The 24,549-nt window shown below is 35.7% G+C and overlaps 1 protein-coding gene across 1 annotated transcript; it reads left to right on the top strand.

Annotated features, from left to right (window-relative positions):
• Positions 1-22,807: 22,807 nt before the first annotated feature.
• On the top strand, positions 22,808-24,465 carry LOC142341550 (uncharacterized). The gene has a single exon (XM_075392572.1). The coding sequence runs from the start codon at positions 22,852-22,854 to the stop codon at positions 23,749-23,751; it is 900 nt and encodes a 299-aa protein (XP_075248687.1). The 5' UTR covers positions 22,808-22,851; the 3' UTR covers positions 23,752-24,465.
• The last annotated feature ends 84 nt before the right edge of the window (positions 24,466-24,549 follow it).

Genomic DNA, 24,549 nt, shown 5'->3' with positions numbered 1-24,549 from the left:
CTAACTATTCCTCCATCGTAACAGTTGAGAAAAAAAATTGGCAATTCCACTTTGAATTACTTTTTTTTGAGATTAATTACTCAATTTTGAGATAATAAATCCTCAGTCTCTCTGAGTTGTTAATTATTATTTTCTCAATGTTGTACTTTTTGCTTTGGTATATATATAGTTATTATAGCGGGATATTTCCTCTGCTGTTAGCTGGACGGTAAAATGTCCATTGGACATTTTACACAATGTGAAAGATTCAGCTAATTGCGTCATTCTGTTTTTAGAATGATGTAAATTGGATACTTAGCTTAGTTAAGCTAAGTATTCTATATTCCAAATATAAGAATTAACTTGTACTTCAGTACAATATTAATCAAGATTGTATCAACTAGAGCTCTTTCAAACGATTGACAAGACAATTATTCAATCCGAGGAGAACGTCACAAAAATACTTTGTTTCTCCGAGAAGCCTTTGTTAAAGTGTCTGCCGGCATAAAAATAGTAGGAAACAAGTTCAGTGTCGATATTTGGTCCTCGACTAAATAGCAACCAAAACAATTTTTGCATGAGAAATCTTGTTTTATCGAGATTCATAGAGTTCCTACAAATTGATTATCAACAAAAACTTTAATTGGTTGTCCAATTTTAAACTGAAGATCTGATTTTGCTACCGAAATGTTCTACTACTGTTCGCTTAATTGTTCAATTAGCTTAGAGCCTCAACCTTCGTTGTAGATATAGATTTCTTCAGTTACCTGGCCAATTGTTCTGGAGCTGGAATTCAGATTGAAACAATACTCACGGGTACACTTCTGTGTCTAACCTTTTTGCACAATCTACATCAGCGAAAAACCTTTATTTAACATTATCACACTTTTTTCTAATTTATTACCTTTGAGACAACTTAAGCATTCTTTAGCGGATTTCCAATGTAGCTCAAATAACTTTTCTACAGGAGAATGTTAATGGCGTGGACGTTATCTGGTCTAGTTGTTAACGCAAAGTGAAGTACGCAAGCTTCCTAGATTGATATTTTCCGGCACTGACATGCCAGTCAGTCGGCTCTGAAAATCGAAAGAATCTCTGAGAACAACAAAGTGCGAGTAGAAAATTTCACCTAATCACCAACATCAGGAGAAAGTTGAATATCATCTTTTTAAGTAGCCCTATACTCTGCCTCTGTAGTGATCGTCTTTCTTTGAAAGTTTTCATGGAGCTAAAAAAAGAAAAGATGTGGTTGTTTACTATCTAACCTTCTATTTCGTACTGATATCTTGTTTTAATGTCATCACTTTTAGAAAGAGAAAGAGAGAGAGAGAGAGAGCGAGAAAGCGAGAGAGCGAGAGAGAGAGAGAGAGAGAGAGAGAGAGAGGATAGAAAATATTTTGAAGGATAGAAAATTTTTTGCGTGCCTCACTGGTTGCACCAGTTTATACTAAAATGTAGAAGTGTGCGAAGGTTATACTTCTGACTCGATGGTCGTACTCCTAGTATATATTTCCAAGCCTGATAAGTCTCATAAAATTGTGTAAGGATTTAAATAAGTAAATTTGACTATCTATTCTAATAATAAGATTTATATGAGCTAATAGAAATTTAACGTAGATAAAATTACAGCTCAAATTGCATGGTTAAAAGAGTTAAATTTAAAGGTCATAAGAAATAACTTATAAAAAGTAGACGGTCGGAGAAGTTAGTGAAAACTTTACTAACTTGAAGTTTTATCAGTAACTATTTATCTCGTCTTGAAAAAACTTCTGATTTGGATAATATTTCTAACTATTCCTTTATCGTAATAGTTGAGTTCCTACAAACTGATTATCAACAAAAATTTTAATTGTTTGTCCAATTTTACACTGAAGATCTGATTTTGCTACCGAAATGTTCCACTATTGTTCGCTTAATTGTTCAGTTAGCTTAGAGCCTCAACCTTCGTTGTAGATATAGATTTCTGCGATTACCTGGCCAATTGTTTTCGAGTTGGTATTCAGATTGAAACAATACCCACGGGTAAATTTCTTTGTCTAACATTGTTGCACAATCTGCATCAGCGAAAAATCTTTATTTTACTTTATCACACTTTATGCCGACCCCTTTTTTCTGGTTTATTAAATTTGAGACAACTTAAGCCTTAAGCATCCTTTAGCGGATTTCCAATGTAGCTCAAATAACTTTTCTACAGGAGAATGTTAATGGCGTGGACGGTACCTGGTCTAGTTAATAACGCAAAGTGAAGGACGCAAACTTCCTAGATTGTTATATTCCGGCACTGACATTCCAGTCAGTCGGCTCTGAAAATCAAAAGAACCTCTGACAACAACAAAGGGCTAGAAAAAAATTTCATCTGATCACCAACATCAGGAGACAGTTGAATATCATCTTTTTACATAGCCCTATACTCTGTCTCCGTAGTGATCGTCTTTCTTGTAAAGTTTTCATTGGAGCTAATAAAAGAAAGGATGTAGTTGTTTAATATCTCACCTTCTATTTCTTATTGATATCTTGTTTTAAGGCCATCACTTTTAGAAAGAGAAAGAGAGGGAGCGAGAGAGAGAGAGAGACAGAGAGAGAGAGAGAGAGAGAGAGAGAGAGAGAGGGAGAAAGAGAGGGAGAGAGAGAGAGAGGGAGGGAGGGAGAGAGAGAAAGATAGAGAGAGAGAGAGGGAGAGAGAGAAAGAGAGAGAGAGAGAGAGAGAGAGGGAGAGAGAGAGAGAGAGAAAGAGAGAGAGAGAGAGAGACAGAGTGGGAGAGAAAGAGAGAGAGAGAGACAGAGAGAGAGAGAGAGAGAGAGAGAGAGAGAGAGAGAGGGAGAGAAAGAGAGAGAGAGAGAGAAAGACTTTATCACACATCCAGTGGGTCCATTAAATTCATATTAAACCCCTAATACATCTACTTCTAATACATCAACCACACATATTTTAACAAAATATACTTCATTAAGATCAAAACAATTCTGGATTAGATATTCTTGAACAGCCAGCAGATTTTCTGTCGAAAACCTTATTTTATTTATTGTCGACATAAACATTAGCTATATCCGCAGAGTGTATTAAACAAGTAGTTACCATGACTCTTGCTTAACAATAGGCACTTCAGGATATTGTCAGATGTTTAACTCAATTCTTTCTTTTTTCGATTGAAATTTCCCTCATTGGAACAATTGAGATAAAAATCGATTTTATAGCGGTTTTCATTAATAAAAAGTTATCATTAAAATCCCTTCTACGGCCTCAATCTGGGACCATTTTAACGATTTAAATCCTCTTAAATCCCATTTACTTAGGTTGAACAAAATGGATTATAGTCGTTTAAAGAACATTTGAAATTGATTTAAATTGAGCTACGAAGACTCCCTTAAATAGATTATTATCTCCAATCAGTGAAAACCGCTATATTTTTAATTTTAAATTAACATTTCGTTTATTTTGAAAGTTTTAATTTAAAGCTTCAATCCATCAGTTTTCCATCGGCTTCAGTCCTTCGGCTCCATGTGATACCTTCGCAACAGAAATTCCACCGGCTCAACAGGTGCCCAGATGAAGAAACCGAAGATCTGCATCTAAAATAGAAGACAAAATGCTGTAAAACCTTGAAAATTTTTCGAAGAGTGTAAAATTAGCAAAATTTTTGAATAAAATAATGGATTATACCTGCATAGAAGATGTCAAAATAGATTGAATGTCAAAAGCAGATTGAGGAAGCCGAAGATCTGCATCTAAAACAGGTGTGAAACTTTGAAAATTTTTTGGCGATCGTTTGCCTGAAATCAAGGAAAGCTGAATTAGTTGAATTATAACTTAAAAAATCCAAATTGAACTAAACGATTTTTGGTCTTTTGGTGATGATTTGGGCTGTGATGTTGTAACAAATTTCAATTTGAATCTGGAAAGAAAACATATTGTGAAGCCAAGAAATAATGTAAAAAATTTGTTGAAATGAAGTTACAAACCTCTGTAATAATTTGCCTGAAATCATGGGCTATGACGTTATTAAATCTCATACTAAATCTGAAAAGAAAACATGAAGTCAAAAAAGATAAAGCCAAATTTGTTGGATTGAAATTACAACATAATTAGCGACAAAATCATGCGCGATTATGATGTGTTTTATAGCAGCTTTGCTTTCGCAAAGCTAAGTTTGCTCAATTCTGATTGGCTAAAAATCGGTTGCCAGAAAATAAGACAACTCCTAAATCGCTTTAAATCCGTTTTAAAATTTACTTGCTATCGTAGCTGCAAGCTTCTTTAAATATAACCAATATATTGGCAAAATGTAGTCTTAGCCTAAGAAAATCTCCATAAAATCGATTGCTTGCTTAAGTGTTACGACACGGGTTCACATAAATTGGTTAACCCAGGTACCGACCAGGCACCATAGGGCTTAAAAAATTCACAAATCCCAACTCAATTGTTTGGCTTATGCACAGCATTTTATGCTTCTTCAAAACATTCAGTTCAACTGTTTAAAGCAGCGACTTTCCATAGAACTTTCTTTGAAATTTGTGAAATGGGCTAATTTGACTGAAATCAGGCGTGCAAATTTGTAATACAAAAATATAATATAATCATTAATTTAACCAGTTCGAGTTTAAAAAAAGAGTGCGCCAAAGAAGGATGCGTTTCAGACTAAGAAGACAAGTAAACGCTCTTTTTAAGCTTTCCTATAGTCTTCACTGGTCTTTCCCAAGTTAGACCGAATTACTAATCAGCAAATCAGCGACAGCTCAAGAAGAGGTCAAATATTTTTTTGTGATGTTGGTCTTGCTCTTAAAACCTTTGTTAGAAGACGTTTGATAAAGGACTTTTCATCAAAAGCCAGAGAAATTTCTCGTTAAAATCTTTATGCTGAAAACTATGAACAAAACAAAAAAAACATCAGCGAAAAAAACACGTGAAATAGTTTTAGAGTCCTACAGTGAAAGTCGTCTTGTTTTCATGCGTGGAATTTTTAGTCTCTAAAGGTTCAAGCACAATTTTAAAAGCGTTAAATCATCAAGTCTCCACTAAAAAAGAGAGCTGCATTGCTCCAAGCGAATAAAATCAACCGAAACGAAAACAAAAATCAAAATACTAAGCTCCTCGGGAAAACTAACAATGAAGACTGCGAGGATGTGAGAAGCCGAAAAATAATTGTTACGTTTATTATCCGAAGTATCTTGGAAATCACGCGAAGAGGATCCGTCAGAATTTTTGTCCTAGATAAAATCTATGCCGTTATCTGCCTAATCGGATCGTGTTTTAGTGATGTAGTCCCTAACGAAGCTCTATTTGTAAGAGGATGGAAACTTTGAAGTTTTTTGCGCAAGTCAGAATTTCTGACAACGGAAAAACAAGGTACTGAGACGTTCTAATTGCTGTTAGTGAAAATTTAAATGCAAAAGACATCTCGTCAAGGCCATATTTATTGGAGGCCGCTGTAATTAACATATCCTCTAATAGCTCCTCAATTTTATATGCTCGTGTTTATAATCCACCAAAGAGCAGCTCCGACAGATTGAATGTTTCAACATTCTATCATCTGCTAAACTCCATTACAAGTCGAAAAAAACCATTGGAAAATAACAAAATCTTGACAGGTGATAATGCTTTTATGAGCACTGACGGAAAAAAATGCACTCCGGCGATGATAAAAAAGATTGCTTGAATCTCTTAGCTAAACATAATTTCGAACACTCTACGCTTTCAGAGCAAATTAGTAAAACCAACAAGCAGACGAACTTTTGATTGTCGAGTCCCAGCTGTGGAACGAATATAACTTTGAAAAAGTATAAGCGATCACGAACAACTAGGCGTTTGAAAATACTCAGATTACTACCCATTAAAGACAAGGTTACTTTTGTGTCAATAAAGTATGAAACAACAAATCTACGAAATCTGAAAAAAAATTTTGCACTAAAATTTGCATTTGATTGATAAAAAATTAAACGGGTTAGTTATCGAAAACCGTCTATACGATAATGCTAGTATTGTTCACAAGTTTTAAACTCAGCGACATCAATGATTTTGACAACTTCTGAATCAGGTTGCTCCAAAAGTGACAACGCACAGAGCACTGCTGCTTCCCTGGATAAAAACAGAAACATTTCATCTGATTTAGAAGTTGAGCACAATGCAACAGAAAAGTAAACAAAAGTGTGATCGACCAAATTTGTCCAAAATCATTGAGTTAAATCAAGAAATGAAAAAAAATGAGAGAAGAGCAGACTACAAAAAAAAACTGAAGTTTTAAACTCAAAAATTTTAAAATCGAAGAACAATTATTTTTAAGAATTGTGAAGAAAGCGCCACCGTATCCGAAATAACTAATTTGGATAAAAAAGACTATTTTAGAGAACTCCATCAAAGCTCAGATTTTTCAATTTTTTTTTGTATGGTATGCACCCCAAAACTCCCAATTGTTGGATTATATAATTTTTCTAAAAATCTATATAGTACAAAATCCTGTTCCATGTTTGTACATAAAGATAGTGTAAGTTTTCAGTTCAAGTTCATGAGACAAAAACGTTCTTCAGTTGTTGAACTGCAATCTCCGAGAAACAATCATTCAAGCTGAACAGAAACATCAAAATCAATTGATGATATCCGCTTTTTATTCGAGTTAACTGTTCTTGGATTAAAAAAGTTTTTTAAACAACTCCATCAAAGCTCAATTTCTTAACCTGTTTTTCTCATATTGTATGCAACCCAAAAGTCCCAATTGTTGCCAATATAACTTTTCTAAGAAAACTATATGAGACAATATCCGGGTCAAGAAAACAGAATTACTTGATTTTGCAAAAAAATAACATTAAAACAACAAAGATTTTAAAGAAAAAATATAATTTGATTGTTACATCAACCACTCTCAAATGACTGACTACATTTAATTTCTAAGCTTGTCTCAGTAAATGAAAATTTCCTCAGCAGTGGAAAGAAAAAAGTAACCTCACCAGTATCTAAGGATGGGAATAAGAACGCAACCAAGAAGTATGGCCTATGAATTGCCTCTAATATCTATCAAAGCGTTAGAAAAAGGTACTTTTGGAATGTATTTTACTTTAAAAAAAACCTTGTTTGCAATTCAGAGTTTCCCTTTCGGCAAAAACCGACACACCTTTGTTCAACTTTGCTTCTTCCGTCATAAAATCTATGGCCTCAAAGGCCCAAAACTGAGCGAAGAACTAGCAATCTTCTACGTAATCGTTTAAAAAGCTTTCGCAAAACTACCCTAGGATCAGCTTGGAGCAAAATTATTGAATGTGGGATTAGGTTGCAAAAAGTTAGACATCATCGAATTTTATTGTCATTATAAAAAACAAGATGTCCGGATTAACCAAAGTTTTTCTGTTTCTTTATATTAACATGCGGGGTTTCACAAGCGCCATTACTTGCGCCCCTACACTGTCTTAATTATATAAATGATCTATCACAAAAATCAATGGATCATTGACAAATATTTGTTATCACATAAGACCGAAAACTGATCAAATACAGGTCCCTTGAAAATGATTTTAATATATTGAATAATTGATGTCTAAAACCAATTGCTCTTGACAAAGACAGATGTAAAAGTTTATATATCAAAAAAATTGTAAGTAAAAATGGCCGAGCTGTGAAACTTCATAATATTCAAAAGGATCTCAGTGTATTAGTAACGGAAAAATTCACTTGGACTACAAAAGTTCATAGACGTTACTCAAAAGCAATGCAAACCGCTGGTATGTGAAAAGAAATATAGCAAGTATCAACTCTATTCCTAGTAGACTAAACGCCTACAAGGGCTATGTTGTACTCAATGTATCTTATGCAACAAAGTATCGTATCCGAACGAAGGCGATTTTAGTCTTAAAAAAGTTACGGGAATATTGCTACAAAATTGAGCCTCGTTATTCCCATCGACTATCCAAATTCAATACTCTCTCCTCGATTTATGTTCTTGTTATGTACTTAGATGTCCACGGTCTCCTATTTCGGTTTAATATTGCCAAAGGAGATTACCATCTAATCCTAAATAATTTTAACAGGTATATCATGAACTAGACAGTGCACAAATAAGGTCATTTTAGCAAAACCTAGACCTGCTGGAAAAGCAATGTCCATATTTGGATAAGAACAGTAACCATTTGCAACATCCTCAGTAGAGCAACAGATTTGATGAATAGGTAAAAAAGAAGCAAATTAATAACATCTACTCACAATTTTTTAGAAAGAATTTTTTTGAGAAGTATCAATGCACGTGGAAAGTATGCTTTGTATATAATAACTACAAAACACATTCAACGCACACCTATCAACCATGGATGTGAACCAGAAATCTTCCCTTCTACTGCTATAAGTTATTGGTCAGTATTATTTGATTCATAGAAAGGTAGCGCGTGAAATTGTAACAACTTGTATTTTAAATTTAAGCGAAAAATTGGAGGAAGAAAAATGTGGAATGGTTCAGGAATCAACTGGCCAGAGGTAAAACCAGATGCCATGTTTTTACATAAAGATAGTGTAAGTTTTCAGTTCAAGTTCATGAGAAAAAAAAACGTTCTTCAGTTGTTGAACTGCAATCTCCGAGAAAAAATCATTCAAGCTGAACAGAAACATCAAAATCAATTGATGATATCCGCTTTTTATTCGAGTTAACTGTTCTTGGATTAAAAAAATTTTTTAAACAACTCCATCAAAGCTCAATTTCTTAACCTGTTTTTTCATATTGTATGCAATCCAAAAGTCCCAATTGTTGCCAATATATCTTTTCTAAGAAAACTATATAAGACACTATCCGGTTCAAGAAAACAGAATTCCTTGATTTTGCAAAAAAAAACATTAAAACAACAAAGATTTTTAAAGAAAATATAATTTGATTGTTACATCAACCTCTCTCAAATGACTCACTACATTTAATTTCTAAGCTTGTCTCAGTAAATGCAAATTTCCTCAGCAGTGGAAAGAAAAAAGTAATCTCACCAGTATCTAAGGATGGGAATAAGAACGCAACCAAGAAGTATGGCCTATGAATTGCCTCCAATATCTATCAAAAACGTTAGAAAATGGTACTTTTCGAATGTATTCTACTTTTAAAAAATCTTGTTTGCAATTCAGAGTTTCCCTTTCGGCAAAAACCGACACAGCTTTGTTCAACTTTGCTTTTTCCGTCATGAAATCTATGGCCTCAAAGGCCCAAAACTGAGCGAAGAACTAGCAGTCTTCTACTAAATCGTTTGGAAAGCTTTCGCAAAACTACCCTAGGATCAACTTGGAGCAAAATTATTGAATGTGGGATTAGGTGGCAAAAAGTTAGACATCATCGAATTTTATTGTCATTATAAAAAACAAGATGTCCGGATTAACCAAAGTTTTTCTGTTTCTTTATATTAACATGCGGGGTTTCACAAGCGTCATTACTTGCGCCCCTACACTGTCTTAATTATATAAATGACCTACTACCGGAATCAATAGATCATTGACATATGTTATCTCAGCAATGCGACCCACTGGTATGTGAAAAGAAATATAGCAAGTATCAACTCTATTCCTAGTAAACTGAACGCCTACAAGGGCTTTGTTGTACTCAATGTATCTTATGCAAGCCAAATATGGTATCTCAACGAAGGCGATCTTAGTCTTAAAAGAGAAGTTACGGAAAATTGCTACAAATGGAACCTCGTTATTCCCTTCGACTATCCAAATTGACTTCAGTCTCTTCAAAATATGCGCCTTGCTAGGTACTCAGATGTCCACTGTCTACTCTTTTATTGTAATGTTACCGTAGGGGATTACCACCTAATTGTAGATCTTTTTAACAGGTATATCGTGAACTAGTCAAGACAAAAAATAAGGTTATTTTAGCAAAAGCTAGACCTGGAAAAACAATGACTATTTTTCGTTAAGAACCGTAACCATTTAGAAGATCCTCAGTAGAACAACAGGTTTGATGAATAAGTAAAAAAAGAACGGATTAATAACATCTACTCACAATTCCTTAGAAAGAGCTTTTTGGAGAAAGACCCATGAACGTGGAAAGTTTGCTTTGTATATACTAATTGAAAAACACATTCAATGCGCATGTATCATTCATGGATGTGAACAAGAAATCTTCCCTTCGACTACTATAAAACAATGGTCAGTATTATTGTATTCCTAAAATGGTCGCGCGTGAAAATTAAACAAATTCTATTTTATATTTAAGCAAAAAATGGAGGAAAAAAATGTAGAAAAGTTTCAGGAATCTGCTGGCCAGAGGTATTACAGGTGCCATAATTGTACATAAAGATAGTGTAAATTTTCTGCTCAAGTTCATGACAAGACGAAAATTTTGGTCAGTTTTTGAACAACAACCTCCGAGAAGAAAGAATTCAAGCTCAACAGAAACAACAAAATCAAAGGACGCTATCCGATTCTTCTTTGACGTTTATTTGGTGAAAAGTCTTTGGGTTGTGTTCTTTAAATTAAAAGAGTGCCTTGCTTGTAAGATGTAGTGAAAGACAAAACACACCAAAAGGGCTGACAAGAACTTTTGGACAAGATCCAGCCGTCTTTAAAACATAGTTTATAAACAGACCTAAAACTTATCAAGCGAAGTCAACAAGTCTCAATAACCAAGATCTACTTGAATTACTTCATTAAGACTTGCCTAGTTGCAAATTTACGTTTGTGAACTTTCATTTGCAATTTCTGACATTGCAACCCAATCCAGAAAGTTAATTTTGATGAAAAGTAACGGTCCCAATCCCCAAACCAGACTGAACCAAAGCCTAAAATACTATTACTACTTCACTATTACTACTACTACTACTACTACTACTACTACTACTACTACTACTACTACTACTACTACTACTACTACTACTACTACTACTACTACTACTACTACTACTACTACTACTACTACTACTACTACTACTACTACTACTACTACTACTACTACTACTACTACTACTACTACTACTACTACTACTACTACTACTACTACTACTACTACTACTACTACTACTACTACTACTACTACTACTACTACTACTACTACTACTACTACTACTACTACTACTAAAAAGGCGACATTAACCAATTTCTTCATCTTCGTGGAAAACTATCAACCAGAACCCATAAAATTTTATAGGAAACACTTGATTTAGCCCCTAACATTTCAAAAAATTCTCAGTAACTACATTATTGAAATGACAGAATTCATGATACAATTTGCTCTGAAGCAAAATTTGTAGCAATTATATTTTTGCTGATTGTCTTTTTTATGCAATTTTTCGATTGACCAATTTTTAGTCTGCCCCAGTTGAGTTTTCGTCTTCAAACACGCGATAAACAGTTAGCGCCCAGTGGGCATTAAGTTGTTTTAGAGCATTTCATTTCTCTAATTTCCAAGTATGCGATTCAAACTGTTTTGGAGACTTACACTTATGGAGTGAAAGGCGGTTCAGGAAAATTGTAGAAAGTGACCCCCCCCCCCCACATCACAGCCCCTCAACACCCAATCCCTACCCATGCACATTGTTCAGGACGTAAGTAGCCCGTGAGACCAAGAGCCTCAAGCACCCCAATCCCACTGTTGACCCGCCGTGCACAACCCATCCTACCTGCTGAGCTTACCTCACGCCACTTCAATTAAGCAAAAACTAGCCTCACTAAACCGTGGCTAGCTAATGACGAAGCAAAGCGGTCGTCTGCCAGCAATTCACCCGATGTTTGTCGGTTGCTTTTGAAAAACATCATTCCACTGTGATCTTAATTACTTATCCACAGTTACCTCCATTTTAAATATGGTGCAAAAATAAATTATATTTTTTTGACAATAGGGTCAATTAAGGGAAATTAAAAGAAAACCCTCCCTCGAATAAGGTAGTCGTTCAACTCGGGGTGGCATGTTAACTCGTATATAATTAATTCTTGGCAGTAGTCAAAAATTTAAGGCTTCATAAGTTAAGGTGAGAGAGACCAACGAACGGCAAAATTTTGTACAATAGATATAATAAGTTACAATCAATCAGTACACTGCAGTTTTGAATTAATAATGAAGGTAAATTTAAAGAAAAAAATTTCTGACAAACATTAACAATAAGCAATTATCCATCCAATGGACAGAACGATAAGACCTGACAAAAAACATCAGAGCAACGTATATAACTCTACAGCACAAAAGAATTAATTTAAACCGAGCCGCGTCAAAGCGTTAAATTAATTTTTAAAAGGTCAAAAAATTTCCCCACCCCTAAAAAGGTATTCGGTCAACTTGGGGCAGCAAAAACAACCCCTATTCATTTTTATAATATTAAACCTGACACTAGTCAAAAATGAAAGGTTCAATTGCGAAATGTAGAGAAATTAAATCATCAGAGATATAATCACAACTGATATAATGAAAAGCAATCAATGCTAAATGTTTTAATATTTTGAACCAAGATTAGGCAAAAAAAGAGAAAAATTTAGGACAACAGCCTCCCTTCCTCTGCAATGGTTCCAACTGACGCTACTACTGCAGGACGACGGCGCATGGAGCGTGAGCCATAGAGGCGGAGGGTGGAACTACGCAAAAAGCGCGAAATTTATTTTTGTTCTTATGATTGCGTTCGAATATGAAACTTCTTTCCTAATTGCTCTCTCGCTCAAAAATAATTGAGAGACACAAAAAGCAGAATGTTGAAAAATGCATAAGATGAATTGCAATCAATAATTAGAATTTAATTTGTTAACTTTGAAATATTATTTGAATGCAACTTCTTAACATTGCAAAGGTTTGCTGCCATATAGATAATTTGTTGCCATGAAAACGCTAGTCAACAGCTGTTGTTTTGTTCAATTCGAAAATTACAATTTGGCGGGTCAAAACAATGTATTCTTCCAAAATCTTGCCGAGTTATTAAAAAGTCATTAAGAACTTTTAAAATCTAAATTAAACGATCTTGAATAGAAAAGTAGAAACGAATGGGAAACCGAAATTTCATAAATTTTGTTTGACTGATAAACAATACTCCAGGAGCATCTAATTTTACATCTTTGTATATTATTTGAAAAGGAATCATTTCAATAGCATATTAAATAACTTGAAATTGCATTTTATCTGCTGATGCTTGCTATATTGAAAAAAGTTGTACATTATTTTTCCTTATTTCATGAAAATTTTTTTCAGTCAATGTGTTGGATAATGCCCTATAAAATCACAAGAAAATGATCTTCTTTGAAAATGTAATATGTGAATTGGCAGCCAAAAAAATTAAAATTTTGGCTGCCAATTCACACTTACATGCTATTAGCCATGTTATGTATGACAATAGGCGGCACTTTCTACCCCACGTATTTTGTGTAATGAAGTATTTTGTTTAATGAAGAAAACAACATATCAAAACAAAATGAACAAGAATAAGACTGCCCCCAGTTTTCGAGAATAGAAACACAAAAGTGAAAAAATAATCATCGAAATGGAAAAGGACATTAGCGGAAGTTTACTTGAATGAAAAAACGAGATCTCATTACGGAAAAAATTTATGAAAAACTACGAGCCACCGGCGCAAAACAAGAACCACTGTATGGGTTGGCAAATATTCACAAAAAAAGAACACAAATGAGCCCTATTTTATCCTTCCTGGAAACTATTACCACTATTTAAACACTTACTTTACTCCATTTTTGTTAAGGTGCCGGGAGCTTAAATCGATCTCGAAAATTCGAGCTTTATAGCTAGTGAAAAATTTGAAAATCTGCAGCTTGAGTCAAATGAGCAAATTGTATCACTAGATGTCAGAAGTTTATACACTAATGTCCCCATCTTAAAAGTCATCGTAGTTGCCCTACATTGTCTGTACTACAGTGACATCCCTCGCGCTATTGAAAGATCGACACTTAAGCTCCTACTCACACTAGCAGACACAAACGTTTTTTTTAATTATATGTCCTTGGTGCCATCAAAAAGACGATTAGGCAATGAGGGCTTCCCTGGCAAACATCTTGGCCAATATTTGGATGATAACTATTGAAAAAATACTTAGTACTGAGGATGAGGTGAGAATGGGAGAGACAAAAAACTCTAAACAAAATTGTCCCATCTGTCATTGAAAAGTGGTTTGGATTAGTAAAGCAGTCGAGTGCAAAAAATGTGAGAACTGGAAGCACATAAAATGTCAAAACCTAAGTTAGTATCAAAAAGTTAAAATGAAGGATGTTCTTTAGAATTGCTTTGAATGTGAAAACTCAACCACCTATAACCACACTAAAAAGCGAAAACAATTTGAAAGATATGTAGATGACATAATCTGCACAGTAAAGGATGACTTCAAAAAATTGCTTCAACTAGGAAACAATTTGTTTAAAAATTTGAAAATAACAGTGGCAAAAATGACTGACAAACAGAAACTAGCCTTCCTGGATGTGGCAGTCTACTCTGATGAACAAAAAAATCCCACTGTAAATGATACCAGATGCTAACAGACACTGGAACAATTCTAGATTTCCGCGCTCCACTCTAGCGTAAAAGAAGTATTGTAATGGGTACTATCATAGGTTTTTTCGATCTGCAAGCAACTGGCATTACTTTGACGGGGCCAAAAACCTAATAAAAAATGTTGCTACACAGACGATTGGAAAAATTAATGGTGACTATCGAAGGCAGCAAAAACAACAGTGGAATGCAAGTCAAACGATAAGCTACAGCAGTAGCAAATAACCACCTTTTTCCTACAGTACATTGGCCGTTAAAGCATTAGAGTTGTAAAAGAAAACGCATCTTACAGGGATCCACAAAACAAAAAAACCTGTTTACCATAATGAAATTCTAATTTTGACCAGCAATTGAAATCTCACGTGGTATACGAAATAACATGTAGTGGATACGATTAAAATTATAATGTCTTAGGAGTTTCATTGGCGTATAGTAGATCAGTGCAATTTGCCAAAAAAATGATGACAATCGAAGCATTGCATATAGCACAAAGGAAGCCACTGCTGAACAGGCGCGATAAGTAGACTAGCCAGAAGCTGACATTGAAATACAATCAACAGATATCATTTAGCTATATTCGATATTTAATTTTAACGAATCAAACATTGAAATATCACAAAATGATGCCAAAACAGTAGAGCGTCAACAAGAAAACCAAAAGTTAAATTCAACTGTCTTGAGAACAAATTTAAAAACGAAATTCAAAAAATTTTGGTGTAACCAGAAAACGATATTCTGAGAACCTTTAATTTTACTGCTTTGTATTTTAATTCAATTGAAATCAAACTGCAATTAGAAAAACTTTCGGTTGCATATACGATTGCTAGATATAGCGCAAAAACTGTACATTGAACATATTATTTGAATAAGTTTTTTTTTCAAAATGTAGTTGTTAACCTCAGGTGCAGGTTCAAAAACACGGCAGCCTCTGAGACAGACATTTGCGTGGGAGTGAAAAAATTATAATCGTGCCGATGTATGGTGTTGCGTCCGTGTAGGTGTTGTTTTTTGCTGCTCGCTGCTTTCTAGTGCCCGTTGCAGACGATGGCAACTTTTAAAGCGCATTAGTGAAGCAAGCTACCATCCCAAGTTCTGTCATCCCTCCCACTATTTATGTTCACTCTGTTATGGGTTTTTTTACATAACCACTAAGCTGATGGGGGATACAAAGGGATTGATCCGAACTTCGATTTGTCAACCGGAACACTCCTCGTCTTGTACAGCCCCTGTAGCCATTTTAGTAGGAAAGTAGGACCTTTTCATTTGCGCCCCCAGGACGTTATGCAACCTTGGTAAAAGATGATGTGCGATGATAACATAGTACTGTCAAAATGTTGGAGTTGTGTCGAAATGGATTGAGCTATAGCAAGGTGCTTCTCAGGGGACAGTTTCAGAACAACTTCTGTTCAATATACATATAAACGATCTGCCGCAATTTACATATAAACGATCTGAGCAATTAAGCGAAACCGGTAAGCTTTGGCAGTGTGCGAATGATGGTTTATTGTTTGTATTTAAAAGAACCGATATTGTTTTTAACTTTTTGCAGGAAAATATTATAAAATTGGAAACTTACTTTTGTTTCAATAGGTTGAACTTAAATGCCAAAAAAAGATTTTGCGTTCTGTGCAAAAACGATAACAGTCTCAACTATTCTAAGACTGTAGTTGTAAGAACAGCGATGGTAAGAAAAATCAAGTAAGTATAAATGGTTTTGTGTTACCATGGACAGTCACCTGGGTTTTCAAACACAAGTGGAAAATATTATGAACATAGATCTCCCACCATAATGATATTCATGCGTTTCGAGACTGCAGAACTGAATAGATAAGGAATGATATCATATTCGGAACATCCCGTTAGGCAAACAGAGTAAACCAACATGTAATTTTCGAGGAACCCTTAGGACTAAAAAACGATAAATAAGACTGATCGAGCTATGTTGGAGAGTTGTAGGTGCTACCTACGACGAACTCAACTCCTGCTCATGGCTGATTGCGTGCGACTACCGAAACTGCAGGAAAACGCGGACAATTTTCTAAACTCAAAATCGGGATCAGTCCCCAACAGTTTCCTATTGTAAAGCCACAACAACAACAACAACAACTTCAGTTTGTCATTAGTCGTTTAGAGCACTCTGTTTTATGTCTCTTTCAAATCAGTTCAGCTTTGGTGCTTTCTTTGGAGGAAGAAGAATCGGGCTTTGAGTTTTGTATCTTTTTGTTCTATTATCAAGTCAAAAGAATCAATGAAACGCAACGATGTAATTTGTATGAAACAGTTGATCAATTTGAAAACTTTAACGTACTACTTTCAAAAAATAGAACTGGTAGCACGTAAAATGTCAAAATATAAGTCATGAGCAATAAGATAAAATGAGTGACGCTGCTTGGAATTGAATGTGAAATCTCAACCACTTATAATTACACTAAAAAGCGAAAACTATTTGAAAGATAAGTAGATGACTTAATCTGCACAGTAAAGGATGACAACAAAAAATTGCTTCAACTAGGAAACAATTTGGTTAAGAATTTGAAAATAACAGAGGCAAAAATGACAAACAAACAAAAACTAGACTTCAAGGATGTGGCACTCTACTCTGATGAACAAAAAAGTCCACTGTAAATGATACCAGATGCTAACAGACACTGGAACAATTCTAGATTTCCGCGCTCCACTCTAGCGTAAAAGAAGTATTGTAATGGGTACTATCATAGGTTTTTTCGATCTGCAAGCAACTGGCATTACTTTGACGGGGCCAAAAACCTAATAAAAAATGTTGCTACACAGACGATTGGAAAAATTAATGGTGACTATCGAAGGCAGCAAAAACAACAGTGGAATGCAAGTCAAACGATAAGCTACAGCAGTAGCAAATAACCACCTTTTTCTTACAGTACATTGGCCGTTAAAGCATTAGAGTTGTAAAAGAAAACGCATCTTACAGGGATCCACAAAACAAAAAAACCTGTTTACCATAATGAAATTCTAATTTTGACCAGCAATTGAAATCTCACGTGGTATACGAAATAACATGTAGTGGATACGATTAAAATTATAATGTCTTAGGAGTTTCATTGGCGTATAGTAGATCAGTGCAATTTGCCAAAAAAATGATGACAATCGAAGCATTGCATATAACACAAAGGAAGCCACTGCTGAACAGGCGCGATAAGGAGACTAGCCAGGAGCTGACATTGAAATACAATCAACAGTTATCATTTAGCTATATTCGATATTTAATTTTAACGAATCAAACATTGAAACATCACAAAATGATGCCAAAACAGTAGAGCGTCAACAAGAAAACCAAAAGTTAAATTCAACTGTCTTGAGAACAAATTTAAAATCGAAACTTAAAAAATTTTGGTGTAACCAGAAAACGATATTCTGAGAACCTTTAATTTTACTGCTTTGTTTTTTAATTCAATTGAAATCAAACTGCAATTAGAAAAACTTTCGGTTGCATATAATGATGCTAGATATAGCGCAAAAGTTTGTACATCTGCGAGAGTCAATTGCGTGGGAGTGAAAATAATATATTCGTGCCGATATATGTTATTGCGTCTCTGTAGGTGTTGTTTTTTTAAGATTTTTGCCGCTCGCTGCTTTCTAGTGCCCGTTGCAGACGGTGGCAACTTTTAAAGCGCATTAGTGAAGCAAGCTCCCATCCCAAGTTCTGTCATCCCTCCCACTATTTATGTTCACTCTGTTATGGGTTTTTTTACATAACTACTAAGCTGATGGGGGATACAAAGGGATTGATCCGAACTTCGATTTGTCAACCGGAACACTCTTGTACAGCCCCTGTAGCCATTTTAAAAGGAAAGTAGGACCTTTTCATTTGTGCCCCCAGGACGTTATGCAACCTGCGTAAAAGATGATGTGCGATGATAACATAGTACTGTCAAAATGTTGGAGTTGTGTCAAAATGGATTGAGCTATAGCAAGGTGCTTCTCAGGGGACAGTTTTAGAACAACTTCTGTTCAATTTACATATAAACGATCTGCCAGGGCAATTAAGCGAAACCGGTAAGCTTTGGCAGTGTGCGGATGATGGTTTATTGTTTGTATTAAAAAGAACGGATATTCTTTTTAACTTTTTGCAGGAAAATATTAAAAAATTGGAAACTTCCTTTTGTTTGAATAGGTTGAACTTAAATGCCGAAAAATATTTTGCGTTTTGCGCAAATATTATAACAGGTTCAACGATTCTGAGACTGTAGTTGTAGGAACAGCAATTTTAATGAATATCAAGTCAGTGTAATTATTTTGGTGTTACCATGGAGAGTCACCTTTGTTTTCAAACACAAGTGGAAAAAGTTGTGAACATAGATTTCCAACCACAGTTTTGTTCATGCATTTCAAGACTGCAGAACTGAAAATATGAGAAAAGAATTCATGTTTGGAACATCCCGTTTGTCAAACATATTAAACCAGCATGTAATTTTTGAGGAGCCCTTAAGACTAAAAAAAACTATAAAGAAGACTGGTCGAGCTATCTTGGAGAGTTGTAGGTGCTACCTACAACGAATTCAACTCCTGCTCATGGCTGATTGCGTGCGACTACCAAAACTGCAGAAAACGTGGACAATTTTCTAAACTTAAACTCGAGATCAGCCCCCATCAGTTTCCTGCTGTAAAGCCACAACAACAACAACAACAACAACAACAACTTGTCATTAGTCGTTTAGAGCACTCCGTTTTATGTCTCTTTCAAATCAGTTCAGCTTTTGTGCTTTCTTTGGAGGAAAAAGAGTTGGGCTTTGAGTTGTGTATCTTTTCGTTCTAGTGTCAGGTTAAATGAATTAATGAAACGCAAAAATGTAATCGGTATAAAACAACTGATTGACTTGAAAACTTTAACCTACTAATGTATAAGAAACAATTTTGTAGAATTAGAATTACTTCCGGTATTTAAAACAAACGTTTTCGAACTTTACGTTCATCATCAGCTGAAAACTGTTTCACAAATTGTTAAAGGATAAAACAAATAGATATTTACATTTGTCTCAGAACACAATTAAAACAATTCTAGGAACAATTCTAAACAAATCAATCAACAATTTTTTCCTATCTACAATAATTACCCTACTTACAACTCATATTTACATCTGTTATCAATTTTTTTCAAAAACATTCCTATTCCGGATTTTTCAATTTTGGCCATGTTTTTGTGTCTTTAGGGGTATTCCGAATTTGCCTTAACCCTAAATATCCCTCTTGTGGAGGTTTTGCAATTTTCGTTTTGTCAAGCAATTTTTTTTGCCCTATGTATCCTTATCTAGTCAAAATGATGATTTGAACTAAAATTTTAGCGTGAGTACCCGCCCCCTATAATCATCGCGTGTGTTTAGTGCCGGCTTCAGCCTGCTGATGTATATAGCTTCGTCGTCATTAGCTTTTCTACTGTCCGACAGGCGTCCAGAGTTTTTCATTCAATGTCATTCGTGGCGCCACAACATTCAACAAGAAGTTGACCCACCTGTGAATCATTCTTTTGATGTTCTGTTATCCATGTGGCAACATGCCGGCTTGTTTGCCCAACATGGATAGATCCGCATCCATTACATTTTATCTCATATACCACGTGGGATTTCAGGTCTGTATCGAAAGATGATTTCAGGGTGGGGAGGCATGATCTCAATTTCCGCGTTATAAAAATCGCTCGCAATTTGCATAGTTTCTTCAATTTGCTTGCAACGTTTTGAGTAAGGTTGCTTCTGTTTTGTAGAAAAATTGCTGGCTTATCATGAGATCGGGTCTTGCTTTTTTGATGCTCTTTTTGAGTTGTTCTGAATTGGTTTTTTCCGCCACTTATTATCTTTTCTAAAGTCTCGTTCACTATTTTTGGAGACTTTTCCTCTTGATACTGATTTTTGGTCCAAAAAATTTTTTTCTCTTCAAGAGCCTGATCAAAAGCCAACCAAATAGAGGTTGCATTAAAAACCCTGTGAACCGTCACATGAATCCCATTTTTCTTATGCTGAAGCGGTGCACAGCAGCAAAATTTCAGTATTATTCCTGTGTCAGTTGGTTTTTGATACCAATGACAGGTGATATTGCTCTTTCTGCCCATATTTATGTTAATGTCAAGAAAAGACCAATCCCCTTCCTTGTTATAGTTTTCTAATGTAAATTGCAGAATGCTGTGTAATGAATTTTTTGTACTCATCCGGGTCACCACGAACCGTGCAGAAAATATCATCCACATACCATTTAAACAATTTCATCTCTTCATACCATCCCACTGTCTGTTGATAGCTGCAATAAGTGCAAATCCAAAAATCCTGCATCTTGGCGTATTCCTCATTCGTTATCTTTTGGCATTTTACATTAAACCAGATTTTGCATGATTCACATTCTAATCCTCTTCCTCAGAAAGTCACTCTCCGGTTACAATCTTTGCATTTCCCGTTTTGGTTGGATCTGGAGATATCTTCACTGAGCTCTGGTTTTTGCAGTGATGCCTCAAACGATTTCATCCACACGTTTGCTAGTATTACAGCAAACGATGCATCCGTAACCAGACCATCTCATCGTACATACCAGATCCCATTACTTTTAAAATGAAGATTTGTCACTGCAAGTTTTAACAACATTTCATGGCGCACCTTGGAATATCTGGAACTAGGTTGCTTGAATAGAGTTCTCTTATAGCAGTTTCTATAGCCTCTCCAACCGGAACGTTGGTGTACAAACTTTTTGCGTCAGCAAATAGTATCTGCTCCTCATCTTCAAGAATGAGAGACTCTAAGGCCTTTCTAGCCTCTTGCGGGTTTGTTTCAATGTTTGCGCCCGATAATTTCTGGAAAAATGGTGCCAGAAATGTGATTAAATTATGGTAACAGCTACCAGGTTTCGAAAGAAAAGCTGGGAGAGGTGTATCTTTTTCATGTGTCTTTGCCAAACCAAAAAAACTTGCTGGTTGTGGTCCTGTTGACCTGAGCCTTTGATAAAATTTGTCATTAATCTTTCCTTGCTTCATTCATTGTTGTAGGCTGCTATTGATCTGTTTTTGATCACAATTTCATCTTTTGTTGCATTGATTTTTTGAAACAGATCTGAGTTCAGCACATCATCAAGTTGTTCCCTGTACGTTGACTTCTTCATCTTACAGAAACAGCAGCCTTTGTCAAATGGTACCGCCAGCAAATCATTGGCTTTAGGTAATCTTGCACTTTTTTGACACCTCTATCCATTGGGGTTTCGCGTACATTTTTTGCATACCATTTTGCGGACGCCTCAGTTTCACAAAACTTCTGACCCTCAATTTTTTTCTGGTGTAACTCACGTACAAGTTTGTCTACGTCTGAGGAAGTGCACCTCATTAAACTTGTCTCTCACAGGGTGTTTAGGTCCTAAGGATAGGATGTCAAGTACAAACTTTTGAAGTTCAAGGCCATCCATTATCACAACATTACTATGGGAGCCATTCCGCAGTGGTCTATCCTGTCTGTCTGACAGTTTATCAAGTTTTCCATTAAGTCTGTTTTGAACCTTTGCGGAGTGATTCCTCATTTCACGCCTAATGCTGCTAACAACGGATGGCATCATTTCTGGTCTCATTCCCCAAATTTACTCCTATCTGTTTCAAGTTTTTCCTTGAACACTTTACGGCCTATCTCCGCACGGTTTATCTCTTGTTTCAGGAGTTTCAATTGAAAACTGTGCACCGCTTGTTCAGAAAAAACTTCTTTTTTTACGGGCGCGAAACCTCAAAAAATCCAATTTAACGTACTAATTTCAATGCACTAGAAATATGAAAAGCCTACCAACAACAGCTGAAATTACCTACGGCCAGCTATGGGATTAACAAGCGCACTAATAAAATCTTTCAACGCTCTTTTAAATTCTTCTTTAATCGTGTTTCAGTGAAGTGGAACTCACTACCGTTGTAACTGAGATATACAAGTGTAAGATTACAGATATTGAAAAGTGGATTGAAAATTTTTTTGATAGCCGATTCAGCAGCAGTTCCTATCCAGTGAGCTTGTACATGGCGTGGCATCAGCTTCAAAGGACCTGTGACTAGTTAAACTTAAATAAAAAAGTATTTGTGTTTCTGGATCTTCTGTTTCGCCCCCCCCCCCCTCCCGTGTTTTTACGCCGCAGTTAAAAGTTATAAGTTGTTATATAGCAAGTTACTATGTAAAAAAAAGCACGTGCGCCTGGGGGCGTTAGAATTATAAATCCACTAAGCTGGGGGGGGGGCAATACAGAATAGATCCGTGTTTCTTTATAAATTATTGGCACTTATTGTATATTTAGCGACATCTAATCCTATTCAATAATATACTGTTCTCTCTCTGTAATGCAAAAGGCAATAATATGCACCCACTAAGCTGGGGGATAAGCAGAAATGAACCGGGAATTGATTACCATTGGAGCAATGCATCTTAGGGGTTCAGTGGTAATTTTGACTTATGGTTACTTTCTAGAAACAATGCTTGAGTTCGTCATAAGTCTGAAGTTTCCTACAGAAAAGTGCGCAGCTAAAGTCAACTGTAGAGTGATTGATTCAGCAACGGGACTGCACTTAGGTAACATTAGCATCATCAACCAAAATGAGACTGATGACGAAGACATATCGTTCATTCAAAGTCTGGAAGGTGAAACTACGCAAAAGTTGTCTGCAACGTCAACTTTTTCGGGCGAGACATCCGCTGAAGAATGCTGTAAAAAAATAAAAGTTCCTAAATTGGAAAAATTGAAAAAAACCGAGTGTAACAAATCTCCCGTTGTAACTAGAAGAAGAAAAACGGGCTACACGGCCATTTCAACTCCGTTGGAGTTGGTTGAAGAAAGTTTAGACGTTGATTGTGTCTCTGTTTCCTCTAAATCTTTAGAATCAGGAGATGAGTCGAACAATGAAAACGTAAGTCTTAATTCAGACGACTCACATTCTGAGCCAGTATCGTCGCGAAGAAGTGCAACACCTCCGAGGAGAACCCCAAAGCGCAAATCTGGATACCCAATGGTGAAACATGTCGCATCCAACTCAAGCCATTTTTACCAGGATCGTGAAACGGTCCCGGCAGAGAAAATGCGTTCCTCCGAGTTCGAAAATTTGTCCAAAGATTTTCATAAATTATGCGGAGTGAGGCGCCGATCTTCAGCGAGTGTAGAAGTTTTTCCTTACAACTTCGAAAATGATAGGAGACAGTTTCGCTGCCGATCTTGCGATTTCAACTCCATGACAGAAGCGGCTATGAAGCGACATGTTTCGAAATGTCACCACGCAGACCACCTAGCTGCCAAAAAACGAAAGTCAATCTGTAAAAAGGAGATTCATAGACGTCCAAGTAAATCTTCATACAGAAAAGCGGACTCATCTCAAATATGAACCTTTATTTTCCTAATTTTCTAATTTGTACAAAATTATTTCCCGAATTAGAGAAGTTAAAATTTATGGATCTATTTTGTTGGACCTGCAAAAATAGTATGGGGGTTGGTTGGCTAAAAGTTAGATAACCACTGATGTTGGGAAGGGAGGGACATAATAGATCCAAAATGTGTCAAAATTTTATTAGATCAAATTTAGTCTAGTTTTAATTAATATTTGTAAAGTTATTTTGTGGTTTATGTGTTGCTTTATGTCCCCGCCTGCAAGTGTGTTGGATTTAGTTGAAGGTGCAAATATTGAGTGGGTGGACATGACTCGGTTTATTCCTTCCCAGTTACCATTTAAACACATTGGGTAGGGGGCATAAAATGCACTGGATGGCTGAAAATAACATCTCATTGGTCTGTTTGCAACAGTAGTGCTTACATTTTCCTTTTTGAGAGATGTAAATTTGTAAATGTTAACCACGAAGAGAGGGAGGATGCAGTTATTTCTTTGAATGGTGCTTGCTGCCCACCACTTTCGAGCTAGTCAAATTCCACCACCCGATATGTAATATAACACATTGTTCATCCCTGTCTCGCCTTATGGAGAAACCCCTAATCTAATTTTGTAACTTGTAAAGGTTATTTATTGTGTGAAAAACGCAATGTCTGATTAATTCATGAAGATTTTGTTCAACCTACATTCCCTGAATTTATTTTTGCGTTCAGACGAAGTTTTTGATTGAATTGATTTTACTGCCTCATGTTACTATTTTACTGCTACAGGCTTAGTTTTATAGAACTAAAGTCATTT

This window comes from Convolutriloba macropyga, chromosome 6 (genome assembly GCF_964194025.1).
Source record: "Convolutriloba macropyga chromosome 6, txConMacr16.3, whole genome shotgun sequence".
Classification (NCBI taxonomy): Eukaryota; Metazoa; Xenacoelomorpha; order Acoela; family Convolutidae; genus Convolutriloba; species Convolutriloba macropyga.
This window is presented reverse-complemented; position numbering and strand designations above follow the sequence as displayed.

Excerpts from the sequence above, each read along its gene's own strand:
- LOC142341550 (XM_075392572.1), top strand. The coding sequence starts at position 22,852 with ATGCTTGAGTTCGTCATAAGTCTGAAGTTTCCTACAGAAAAGTGCGCA.